Raw genomic sequence first — 13,838 nt, forward strand, 5'->3', positions numbered from 1 at the left:
CACACACACACACACACACACACACACACACAAACACACACAACACGAGTCTGCCAAACTTTTCAAATGGAGCAGAAAAAACACATTGCGAAACATACTGTCAGTACCCACAGCCAACCAACCGGTCTGCTGGGACGGGGACGAAGAGATGTGGGAGAGCTTCGTCTTTCCAGCAGTAAATTCGTGATCTGTCGCAACACTCCGAGCAGACTTCACCTCTTGCGCTCTGGTTGTCTGGAAATCTGCGCACAGCCCTGACAGTGCTGAAGATGTTCAGGAGCTGAATCACCGAAGAATCTAACAGCCGTTATGATCATAAGACGACGTCATCGTGGAAAACTTGTTTGCTGACGTGGCCGTTGAGCCAAACAGTTCAGCTGCAGGGTCAAAACGTGCTCGTGAAACATCGCCACTTTGAATCCCCCGCAGAAAACAGTGAAAAGGAAAAAGGGCTCAGACGTCCTCAACCTTGTTGTTATTACTCTGGCGGCTTTGATCTGAAAACCCATTTACAGGAACTAATCTTCAAAAGACAGAATTCCTCGACCTCAGGCTACAACCGGATTATAGTTACTATGGCTACTGATTGTAATTACAAAGCAATAAAAGACAAAAGAAACAGACAGACACATTTCTGTAAACATGAGGGCAGGCCACAAATCAGCCTTGCAAAAAAGTCAGTGAACACAAATCATTAGATGCCCCGTAAAATTAGATTTCCTGCCGTCTAAACATCTCTGGTTTAATAATTCCACAAGCAGAGTGAAGTTTGTACTTTCCACATTACACACTCTTACAAGAGAAATGTGCAATTTGCATCATTTTGTGTGTGTGTGTGTGTGTGTGCGCCCACGCTGGGGGCATGAAAGAACACAGACAAAAGCGGGAAAAGAAAGATCTGAACGATCAGGCTGCCAAGAACCATTTGGGAATCGCACAACTGGGGGGAAAAAAATGCATGTGATGATGCTCTATTAATAACTGCAGAGTGATACGTTTATACAAACGTCTCGGTGGAGCTGATGGTCCAATGGCTTCGCAGTCTAACCGCAGCATCACGTGGGCGAGAGGCCAGACGTGGAGCCGCGCAGACATGATCGAGATTGATACCGAGGAAGCCAAATTCTGACTAAACTTCCTCCTCATGATCATCACCTAACTGCAACGCATGCACCAAAAGGATGGAGCGTTTCTGCACCAGCTGACACCACATGGGAGATGCCTCTTTTGCTCAAATTAAAGACGCTGAGCGCTGACAAACCGTTACCAAAAGGCCTGCCGGAGCCATGATGGCCGTGTGTCTACAGAGAGCGGGAGCTGGTGTGGAGCCACCTCGCTCTCAGTTATTGTCGAGTAAACACACACAGCAGAGCCAAGAGCAGCATGTCAGTCAGCCAGGCAAGAAGGGCCAAGTGGAGGAGCCACTCGACGGCCAAAATGAACTATACAGACAGACGGAAAGGGGCTGTGCGTGTGTGTGTGTGTGTGTGTGTCAGCGAGAGCAAAAAAGAAAATAAGGGAGGGAGTGCCAGCATTTGTCTCATGCCAGCCAGATAAGAGGGGTGCCAAGGAGTTTTGATGTCATGCTGGTGGTGGTGGGGTGACGGAGGGGTTAACTACGCTCCGATCCTCTCGCGGGCAGAAAGTAAGTCTGTGTGCAGCACTGAGACGAGTATATACACAACTCTTCAAAAGAACACAGGACTTGATTAGTGTCTCTGACCTTCCATCGGCATTCAAGTTATTTAGAAAACCAAAGAAGTGGGCCCTTATCATGTCATCTTTTCATTTACTTCAACTGCAAAGTGCGACACTGTTTGCTGGAAAAAAAAAAAAAGCTGGACCGCTGTAAAACAGACGGGAATCGTTTGCTTTTCCGTTTGGATGGTAGCTTTTTCTCAGTAGGCGATTTGAGGTGGGACAAGGTGGGGCCCCAGATGCTATCCTGTCAGGTCACAGACCCCTCGCTGATAAACTACTGACAATTATTACATTTTGACGGAGCGTTTCAATTCAAACCACTGCAGCTTTTCTAGCATCTACGGGACTGGCAGTCCAGGAAACTAACAGACCAATTACAAGTGCTGCAAATAACACGTGACTCCACTCAGCCAATCAAAACTGTGTACTGTGTTGAGCGCTGTGCATCAGACAGATACACGCTCAGATGAGGGACGGGAAGATGTTCAACACTTTGAGAGACACACGGTCATATAAAGGGACACAACTACATGGACTGCATTCTGTTTTCCATCTGCTTCACACAACACCCCACGTTTGCAGAAAAAGCACAGGCCAAAGTTTAGAGTGTTACTGTGAGTGACAACTGCACTTTGCTTCACCCCTCCACCTGGCCGAGTACTTACTTAGGGAATGTTGTGACAAAGATGACCATGCCGTCCACCAGAGAAAATTTAAAGGAACATTATGTAGAAATTGCCATTTTGTGCGATTCTGCGCATTTGTGCAAATGCTACACCACCGTCATAAATAACAAGCTCAGATCTGTGACATTTTGTCAATGTCGGCGCTGACTACATACAAAACTCAATGCATCCTTACGGCGTAGTGTGTCGACAACCTGGATGTTGAAGTAAACCTGTATGTAAGGCCGTGATCCTGCCCTCCCACTGAAGTTACACAGAGCAGACCCAAGTGACGGAGAGGCTGAGACAGAGACACCATTCACCCCGTTACAAGACACTGTGCCATCAACATCAATCTGATTCAGTTATTTTAAGGTTAAAAAAGGTTACATGATGTTGATTATATTTTTTTCATTTTAAGCAACAACTTGACAAAAACACACCACAGGAGACTAAAAAGTAGAGGAGCTACACATAATCTTTTTGTAAAATAAATGCTAGTATTTGTGGGTGAGGACCCCATAAAGCTGAAGGTATTTAATACCTTGGAAGGAGCGTGTCGCTGTACAAAGGCCTAATTGTGGGTGGACGGAGATCTGCCCGTCTGCTTGCAGCGGGGGTTTCTGAAGTCCTTAATGCAATGCAAACACGGTTTAAAAAGATTTACTCTGACACATATAGGGGAATTTGAAAGGCCATGTTTCGTCCTGCTCCCTATTAAATGAAACGCAGCGTGATCTCTATACATTAAGCCGGGGCTAAGCTTGCCGTTGAGGATGCTAGCAGAGCAGTAATTTGATAAAAACTGCAATAAAGACTTGTCCCGATGAAATTTAGAGCCCTTTAAGCTGGCGCTATTCCCTGCAGTCCTCGACGTTAAACCGGTGCCAAGTCCATATGGGAAATTGATACGCAGTACGTGTGGCTTATTCCATTAGACTCATTAAAGTGTCACTTTGTCATCAGCACACTCTCGCACTTACAGCTTGCCTTACAACTGCAGCAAAGGACTCATTGTATCGCGTGTGTGAAGTACAGCAGAGAACATTTTTTACGTGGCAGGCGTAATTTGTCTTCCAGACAGCAGTTGAAAGACATCAACACAGAGCGTATTGAACAGGAGGCACAGAACGCCGTTCAATTTGCAGTCTGACACACAGAGCAGGGCGACTGATGGAGAAGGGGCAAACAGCATTTGAGTCTATTAATGCAACATTTAGTTTGATAAAAAACTGATGCGTCCTTCCTGCAGCTCATTTCCCCACTCAGGCTGGCCTCTGTTAAAATCATTGAAGTGCCACATCTACACGCTGGCTTCTCAGCCACAGCACTCCAACTCAAACTAGTGTTTTTTTGTTCCTTTTGTTAATCCAGCGCTGAGTTTCCCTGAAGCCAGTGGAGGTTTTTCTCCCTTGAGCAGCAGACTGACCTCCTGTGCAGACACTAAATTGCAGGAAAGGGGTTTTTCACGCTCGGCTACAGTCTGTAGTGGCAGAAACTTTATCAAACGTCACCGACGAGGATCAGAGCAAGCCGCGTTCAGCCTCTGATTAAACGCCGCCTCTCCGTCAGGGGAATCTGACCGCCGGAAAACAAGAGCGCTCCACAGAGTCCGATTTGCGGAAATCGGGGGAATTTTTCTGCCAATAGTTCACACTTCTCACCACTCACGGAAAGGCTTTTGGCGGGCTTGGCAGGGAGCACATCTACAGAGGAGGCAAACCTAAAATCAGGCTCTCCATCCAAGATTCCTCTGTCAACCAAGCCTTGACGACATGTTTTCAGTACATTCCAGCCGGCAGCCCAATGGAAAACAAGCATTTACTGGTCACATCACACATCATAAGGAAGCTTAAAATCAATGAAGTAGTCCTGCTCAGGAAACAACAACCACAAGAGAGTGATGGGGGGAGCACTGAAAGTTAGTTATTTGATATCCTGATACTTATATATATATATATATATATATATATATATATATATATATATATATATATACACATACATCATTTAAAACAAATTGCCCGTTGGCTGTACATCATTTAAACAATTAGCGCACATCATTCTCAGAACAGTTTGCCCTTTGGCAACGCTGAGGCACACCGAGCCCCGACAAACACATGTGCTTAATAACCAGTGGGAAGTAGGTAATTGCTGGTGCACGACGTAGTTTACACACCGATGTTTTAAATCAGTGACATAAAGCAGAGTCGGAGCGCGTGATTTATGGCTACGTGCTGATTAAATTAATGTCCACGGCCTTCTTTCTCCCCCTTTCACACGCTCAAAATGAGAGGCCGATACAAAAAAAAAAAAGAAATCGACCCCCCCTCCTCCTCCTCCTCTCAGAAAAAAAATACCATACATCTGTTTCACACATACAGTTCCCGTCACATTCTTCTGAGTCTGCCAAAAGCTTTTAGGGATGCACACCACTTGATGCCTGAGTTGGTGTGGCGCGCACCGCGGAGAGTGGGAGTCGAGGTTTAAACACAGCAGAGTCATCTGTCTGAGAGAGATGTACCCTTCAAACCGTGACAGAGCCTAACATTTCCCAGAACATCTGGATAAAACATAGACCGGATAAAAAAAAAAGGGGTGGGTTAGAAATTATAGCAATATCTAAATGATGAAAAGCCTGGAGCGAAAATAAAAATCACTTAAGGGAGTGGCTGTATCGCGCAACTTTGCACGGACGCATAAAGAAAAGTGCTCCCATAATCTATGACATCCCTTTCGCCTCCTTGTAAACTGCTCCCTAAATATGAGTGGAAGAAAATGCCAGAAGACATAGAACAGTCCAGACAGACATCTCGGTAGCGGGGAGAGCAGGACAAGCTCCTACACACTCAGCCTGCAGGACGGAGGGATTTTTTTTTCCAGGGGGGGTGAAGTGCCTTTAGTGTCAACAGTGTGTCCTGTTGAGAACTGCGCTGAGGCAGTTCCACCCAGCATGATTTATAGCCTTCCTGAGTGTTATTAAAAGGCTAAATGCAACTCTAAACACATTTCGCAGAGTCGTTGCCCTGCAGAGGACCCTTTATGTTCAGAGGTGAACGTCCCGTGCTCAGAAACATTTACAGAGTTTATATAGCTGGAAAACAATTTGTTTTCATCAACGTGTCACAGATTATTACTGTGGAGCTACAGGGCGGAGGCTGAAAGGTGGCGCGACGGAGATTCTTTTTGAAAAGATGCTGCACCGCTCTCATGTGTGAAAAGCTCCAGTGTGTAGGATTTTGGGGAAATTAGGGTGCAGAAATTGATTTTAGTATTCATGAATGGGTTTTCAGTAGTGAATTATCACCTGAAACCAAGAATCATTGTGTTTTTGGTTAACTTAGAATGAGCCTCATATGTCTACAGAAGGGTCCTCTTCCATACATTAAGGAAAATCCAGAAACAGCGACATTTTTTATTTCTATGAAAGCTGCGCAATGGTGCAGACAAAAAAGCTCGACTTCCCGTGCATAAAATTACCTGGGTCTTCCGCAGCGTGCAGCCAATAGAGCGGACTACCACTGACCTCGCCGGCTAACCTCCAGTTAAGCGCCAGGCTTAGTTGAATGGGGATAAACTTATTCAACTATGCGGCTCTTCAAGTTTTTCCAAATGTAAGATCGCAAAATGAGCCATTGCAAAGGGGGCTGTGACGCTTCAACGCTGACTGCTTTTCCTGGGTCCACCACGTTACTACAGTAGCCCAGAATGGACAAATCAAACATTTTTGGATTTTCCTGATATTTTTGCCGAGGGGTATTCCATCGGTTGCAAACTGCACCCACACCAGATAAACCCTACACACTGGACCTTTAAACTAAAGGTGCATTTACTTGCACTGTGGTGATCAGCTCGTTCCCCACTTTGCGCAGAAATCTGATCTCCGAGCAGCAAAAGCTGGGTTCAATTTCAGGTTAACTGATCATGAATAAACCCAGCTGGCACAGGCAGATTCCTGCAGATAAAAACACCAGGCCGTGTCTACTGATCGTGAACAAATGCATGAAATGTCCTCCAGAAGAGGACATCAAGCGAACGCCCTTTAAGAGCAGAATCTCGCGATCCGTTCTACATGACTCCATCCTTGTTAAGATTACATGGAAGGCTGATCGTGATGCCCGAGCTGTTTTTGGCAAGCGGAGAAAAGAACCCGAGGGCTGAAGAAAAGTGCATGCAAACTCAGAGGAACACAGGCACAAAACCGTTATCCACTGCCCGGCCTTGACCTGACATTGGTTTGAGTTTGGTGATGGAGTGGTGCACTTTATTAGGTTTAAAAACTTTGTAAGCCAATTGATCACAGTTTCAGGTCAAGCTGCGACTATTAACCGGTTAATGAACGAATCAAGTGATTGGACAACAGAAGTAACCTGATGACGCATTATTCAAAATGTTTGGACATTCTATAGACGAATGGAAATAACTGTCCGTTGTGGCCCTAGTTCCAGGAGCTGAAAGTGGCCATAAGTACATACATCTCCTTTAAATACATGGGCCATGCGTGCATGTATGTCTTTATCGTTTCTTTTTCCAAGTCTGCCATGTAAGCACACTGTGGCCAGGAGAGGCCCTGATTGTTCCCGGAAATGCCTGGCATGTGAACCACAGTGACAGACCGCTGACCTCTGACCTCTGGCTGGAAGTCCGCAGACTGACCAGCAAACCAGACAGCAGCAAGTAAAGGCAGACGGCCGGCCACGCCTTTCAGCCTCCTCTTTTCCTCGCACAATGCGGCCATATCATATCCACCGGCCGCTGATCACAGGGCACCGAGCTCTTCCCCCTTCACATGTGATTACAGATCAACCCCGCTGTTGCTCTTTTTCTGACAATTCCCATCACGGTGAGCCGCAGTAGAGACGGGACTCCCAGTGATATCATCTATAAACACATCCTGGAGCTGCTTCATTGGCGAGGGAACGGAGGGTCAAGTTTTTGGATGTAACGGAAGGAGGATATTAACCGGCGTCATTTTCTTGTCGATAAAGTGTTGCATCAAAATCGCCATCCGCCGCAGCTGCAGATCATTTTCACAGAGACGGCCGTTCCAGCAGAGGGAGGGGGGAAAAGTCAAAAGTGAGTCAGCTTTGCTTCGCGGAGAACAGTATTAGCACATGAAATCTAATTTTCAGGGTAGATTTTGCTCAGAGACGCAGGCCCTTTCCACTTGTCTATTTCCAGATATGAAGTAGCTGCAGAAGCACAGGCCCGGCTCGCCCTCCGCTCCATATTCGATCATGGAACTCCATTTGAAGCAGTTACAGCCAACTCATCCAGTTAAGTAACGTGGATTAACATTCCTCCCTGGCAAAGAGTAGGAAAGGAAGATACAGGGAAGACGGGGATGGAAAGAGAGGGACCAGAGGAGGCCGCTTTACACTCAACTGTACATTACAGAAAGAAAAAAAAAAGCATTTAAGGAGGACAGAGGTAATCCAAACAAAGCTCCAGAAACCTTCCGGAGGGGATTCATCACGACCCATGTGGGAAGGGGTCGGTTGTTTTATACTTAAAAGTCAGAGATCAGAAAAGAATTCACTCTGCTTTCCACGAGCGGCTTCATAAACTACTCACATTTCATTCAAACTCAGCTCAATCACACTTATATTAGTCAACCATAAACAGCCAGAAACACACATACACACACACTGCGAGTCCATCCTCTCGTCAATGCCACACACTCATCCATGTTCAGTGACAGGGCCGGTGGAAACACAGCTCCCATGTTTGTTGAACGGGCAGAAAGCACAGACTGAGCCTCTCGACTTTCAGCCGCAGACAAATAAACTGACGATTTATTTTAGTGTTTGTTTTGGGAACAAAAAAAAAAAAAAAAGGGCAGTTAAGTCAAGATTAGTAGTATTGTTTTCCTGGAGGCCACAGCCTGGCCTGCTTCTCCACAGAGCTGTCTCCTCTTACAGCCTCCTCTCTGACCATCAGACAGACCCAGCACTTTTAACTAACTGTTTGAACTGGGACTTTATGCACGTCTTATCTTTCAGCTCCCCTCAACTATGGAGGGGGTTTGGTTGGAGGTGGTGGTGGGGGGGTACAATAGCTATCCAGCTGACTGGTTAAGAGCCCTCCATTGTCTGCCAGGGGGAGTCAAGTCTTTCCCCGTGCAGAGGCTCCACAGTGACAATGGGACGATAATCTAAACACCAATGATCATTTACATGTGAGGGGAGAAGGGGCGGGGGGGCTGAGTGATAGCAGCGTGCGGACATCTATGAGATTAAGCCGAGGACTGAGTGCTCTGGTGCCAGGCATGGAGTCAATGACGGATGGACCCTTTACAGTCGCTGTAAAGCCACTGCCTGACGAGGGCACATGCTTCAAGTCCCAACAAAGAGTTCTCATGACAGGTCGGACCCGCAGAGTGAAGCGGGGCCAGCAGAGGGGGGAGAGGAGGGGAACGATAACCGGGGTGTCGAAGACTCACCAGACGCGCTCAGGTCCAGGACGCTGTGGAGCAGCAGGGCGATCCACAGCGCGCAGCCCGGACATCTCCACGGACGCTGACCCGCCGCCGCCGCTGCCCGAGTTGGATACATTCCTCCGGCTGTGTGTTTTGAAAAAAAAAAAATGCCTTCGCCCGCTTTCTCACATCCACTGCGCTCAAACAAAAAAAATGGAATTTGCGAGCAACTCCCCCACGCAAAAAAAACAAAAACAAAAAACAAACAAACAAACAAATGGACAGCAGAGCGCGCGTTCAGAGCGCACCAACAATACCAAAGAAATAAATAAAGTGAAAGTCTGGAAGAGACTTGTCTCCGGCTGTCCTGCTCTCTGTCTCTTTCCTCGTCGCAGCAGCCCGGCTCACTTTCACCCCCTCACTGTCTCTCTCCCTCTCTCTCTCCGACTGAGCGCAATCCTTCCTACAAACTTCACCGGAGAGACGATGTGCCCACAGCGGCCACATGGCTCTGATTAGCCACGTGTCGCCACCCCGCGGCCACTGCGGGGACTGTCAGAGGGCAGGCGGACGAGTTTAAAGCGCACAAATCGACTGAGGTGAATTTTAAAGTTATAAAGTGCGCATTCTGGAGACAGAGAGGGTCCTGAGAAATGTCAAGACATGGGGGGTGGAATAATAACGTCATGGTGAGATGTTCAGGGTCAGTTATTGAGTCGAGAGTGAACCTGGTGTCTGTCTCTGTAAAAGTCGTTTCAGTCATGTGCAAATATCCACAGCTACAATTAACTACAAATGAAGGATGCACCTAATAATAACATCCAATGGCATAAAAACCTGATATACATCAGTATCCAAAGCCCAGCTTAAACAGCTCCACACATGCACTGCTGGTACCATGGCCAACATAAGAGCTGTTTAATGTGTGAATCCAGAGAGAGCCAGGACTCTCTTTGTTTTGCCATTTTTGCCTGAAATATTGTAACTGGGATTAATTGATCACTGAAACAGGCGGTGATCAGTTTTCTGTTGATCAGCTGATTCATTTGTCCACTGATGATTGCAGCTCTAACACAGATTATGACAAATGAATTGAGTCGAACGCAAAAAGTCTGAAACCAGATTAAGAATTTTTTGAGAAACATGGGTACAAGGTAGTGTGAAAAGTGCCCAAAAAAATGTTATGATAAATATTTAAAAAAAAAAAAAAGGAATAAGGCATGAAGAATAAAGTAAAAATTAAAACAGTAGATGATGATAAAACCAAAAAGAAAAAACAAAGATGAAATGTACAAACAAAGAAAAGAATAAAGACTTATGAATAAAGAAAATTGAGAGCCACCAGCTGTGGTTCCTCCTGCTGAGGAGCCCTGACAGCAAACACTCAGTCATCTTTAGTCTTTTAGGCGTGAGGTGGGAAAAGTATGTGACAGAAACTAAAGGAACCCAAAGGAAGCTCCTGAGTCCCCTGAAGACGGAGGGCCACTGAGCAGCCATTTTGTTCGGGCTCTGTCTGGTGTTTATGATTTACAAGGGGGAAAATATTCTCCTACGACAACAGTGTACCGATGATAAATTCAGGGAAAGTGAATTAAGCATGGCCTTGTACATGCTGCACTTAAGATATTTCTGACTTTCCGGTACAGGGTTTTCCCATTATGTAACACCCGCTGCCTCATCTGCTGTCCTCAAACTGTAGTTTTTTTGAAAGGACGGTCAGAAGAAGGATTGTTGTACACTTTGCCACCAAGTTCAGCATCTGGCCTGTTGAAACAGTGACGGCGTCATGTGATTTTGTTGTAGGCTACTGCTGCCAACTTGACTGTACCAAAAAAAACAGGCCTGCTCTTCAGCTACACACACTCATTTGACTAACATGTGATCCAAAGAGATAGGAATTAATCAAATAAATTGTGTTTGTATCTGTCTGATAATGATCCACCTGCAGCTAATTAGATGATCACATGTGGGGGCGACTTCTGCAAATATGACTGATTTGTTTTTTGTTTTGTTCTTTTCTGCTACAGATGACTATTCCACCATATTTAAAACATATCCAAAAGGAGAGATTAGAGAATATGTTGGGTTATTGTTTTTTTTGTTTTTTTATGTGCTTTGAACAATCATGCTGGCAGACATGTTAACTCCAGCTACACACACACATGCAATTATTAATTCCAGATCCCTGCAGAATTATTAACCCGGCTCACCTCTTTCGTCCATACCTCCACACCTTGTTTCATTTTACCCTGTTCTCTTCTGGATTTTGACACATAGTCTGTCTCTGCATGTGTGTCTGCGCACACGGAGCACTTTGAAAGACTAATACCGTCGTATGTGGGAGTGGGGGGGAGAGAATGGTAGCAATTTAGCATCTCCGGTTCTCCCATATTGTGACCTACCCCTGCTCATTAGAGGGAAATATCATCCTCTCTGAGGTATGTTTCGGTTTAACTGTTGCGGAGTGAAGGAAGAGTGTGTATGAGTTGTGCCTTAAGGTGGGTTATGTTTTTAGGATACGAGAGAGGGTGCAGTGAGCTGGGGGGCCTCGCCTCTGATGTCCCGCCTCCTCGTCAGGCTCAGGGGTCCTACACGTTGGTCATTGGCTGCCTCTTAAGTTCTCCTTCCTTCCCCTCCTCTCCCGTCCAGTCGTCCCTGGAGAGATGCTGCTAATCAGAGCTTCCAGATAACAGTTCACAAGCTTCCCGCATGCCACGAGATAGGACAAGGGTGTGTCCGAGTGTGTGCCGGCGAGTATAAAAGCTTAGAGCGTCCAGATTTTGGTCCGTGTGCTTCCGTGTTGTTTCAAGGATTCCTGTTCACTGTATATCAACACATCCTTGCAGAGTCCCCGGTCCACCGTTACTCGAGTGGTTGAGGAAATTAAGAATACGGTGATTATGAGGGTTGAGGGACACAAAGCAGCAGGTTGCCATAGCTGCCAAAGCTCTGATCACAACCAGGGCCACAGTCGATCCAGGCAGGTCAACACGCAAACAATTTGTGAATGATGATTGAGCACTCAGCCCTCGCACGAGAAAAAAAACTGGGCACAACAATGATTTCATGGCAGGGGTCGTGCTGTTGAAAAAAAAGTGTATAATTCCTCTTGATTCAGTTGAATTGTGAGTGAAAGACGTGCGCCTGCTGTGACTCAGAGCTGCAGCCTGCTGCTTCAAGGACCTCAAGTAGTTTGAGTGCCTGTTTCTGCTGAGTTTCTTTTGGGCTGCAGCAAAAAAAAAAAAAAAAAAAGAGGAAAGCTCCAAGTGTGTGAGATTTAATGTGCAGACATGGCGCGTGCATGACTTCACACAACAAAGGACTTTTGTGCTCCGGGGATATCACAGGGAGAGCAAACTCAGACGAAATAACTTTAAATAACTGTTAAACCCAAAGAAATTGGCCATGACTGATTACAGTTTGGAGGAAGGCGCGAGGTGATGTACATCATGTGTCAGCCGTGTTTCTTACCGAGGCGGCCGTTTAAATGTGCTGTTTAAGCAGCCAGATGAATTTAACCTAAGCTGCGCTGAGGTGGTTTTCTCTGTAATAAGGACCGTCAGAGGAGTGGAGGGCCCCACCACTGGGCCGATCAAGTAGCGAGATTACTTCTGACATTTTCCTCCTTGATGTCTATCGACTTCATTTTGCCTAAAGTAGGATATGATTATTAAAATTGCAACCATGCGTGGTGAAAGTCATCTAACTTTCGTGGTGGGGTGGATTAGGCTGTTCTGAAGGTCTCTTTGAAGAGCAGATCCCTGAGGCTTTTCTCCAGCGGCCACAGCACATGGACAGGGAGGCCCTTTGTTACACGGTTGGCAAAGATGTCTGGGCAAATAAAAGAGAATGAAAGGATGAGGGTGATGATGCCCTTTCAAGAAACTATCCGCCACATCTCCTCAGTATTTTCCCCCGTGCCTTCGAAACATTCTGTCTGTCTCATTTCCTTCAGATGAATCTAATAAATCTTGCTTTAATCTGATTTTCCCTGCAATCATCTGAAAATGTGCTAGCATTTTGCACATTCTTCAATCAGTGGATAACTCAAGATAATTTCCGTCCCAGTTCAGACATTAAATGGCTGACAGACAACACTGGCGCGCGCTGCATCCGATGCATCCCCTGTTCAGCCACGCCGGTCCAAATCAGAGTTTACGCCTGTGCTACATATTGCATTTTCATGGGCTTGCTTTTCAAAAGCCTGGTGCACTGTTACTCCCAAGAGGTGTCTTTTGGAGCATACTGGAGTCGGCGCTAACATACAAGAGATGCGGGACGGAGGGAAGGTTTTTCAGGCTTCTACTGCAGCGTTCCTGCATTTGAAGAAATGGAACTGTCACTATGGGAAGGCAACATTCATACAGACTGAAATACCATCCAGAAATCCTGTCACAAAAAGTAGGTGAACGTGTAACTGAGCATCTTTACATCGTCGTGCTCTTCTCCACTGGGCCTCCATATATGTGAAGTTTCAGGCAGCAGAACAATAATTGCTTGCAGTCGAACACATGTGAGACACATCTCTGGGTTTAATTGTGGTTTGCATTTTTGTCCTTTTGTTTGTATTTGTAGCGCAGTATGTATGGGGGAATGGGGAAAGCCCACGGAAAGCAATGAGAACAGTGTTTTTGAAACAAAATATTCTGATCTAAGATTAGATCAGTCTTGAAAACTGCACCATAAAAAATTGTTGTCTGCTTGCACTTTATAATGCATTTTAACATGTTGAGTATTTCTGATGCAGTGTAAAGCCTCAATATCCAGTCTCTATTTGATCCCAAATCCAGGAACAGATCCATACAGTGTCTCCATCGAGCCAAAACGTCAGAGGACACTGAGCCATGGCGGTGCGGTGTTTCCTGGCACGTTTGCGTTCTGGTTGACTTCGAGCCAGAAGACGAATGGATGAGAAGGACACGGAGGGGCCTGTTGACACAAGCCAGCCTCGTCTCTCGAGTTTTTTTTTTTTTTTTTTTTTTTGGTTGAACTGTGTGGTCAGAATTGTTCCAGCTCATCTCGTCTCATTTCTGAACAGCTTTTATGGCCTCACA

General features: G+C 45.9%; 1 protein-coding gene across 2 annotated transcripts in view; it reads right to left on the bottom strand.

The window, feature by feature from the left end:
* The window catches only part of ror1 (receptor tyrosine kinase-like orphan receptor 1), a 136,904-nt gene extending 127,607 nt beyond the window's left edge, over positions 1–9,297 (bottom strand). For both annotated transcript variants that reach the window (XM_037115701.1, XM_037115700.1), the window contains exon 1: positions 8,809–9,297. In XM_037115701.1, coding sequence (XP_036971596.1) covers positions 8,809–8,920 — 112 coding nt within the window. In that variant the 5' untranslated portion in view covers positions 8,921–9,297. The remainder of the gene's footprint in view (positions 1–8,808) is intronic.
* Positions 9,298–13,838: the final 4,541 nt, after the last annotated feature.

This window comes from Acanthopagrus latus, chromosome 11 (assembly GCF_904848185.1).
Source record: "Acanthopagrus latus isolate v.2019 chromosome 11, fAcaLat1.1, whole genome shotgun sequence".
Taxonomy (NCBI): Eukaryota; Metazoa; Chordata; class Actinopteri; order Spariformes; family Sparidae; genus Acanthopagrus; species Acanthopagrus latus.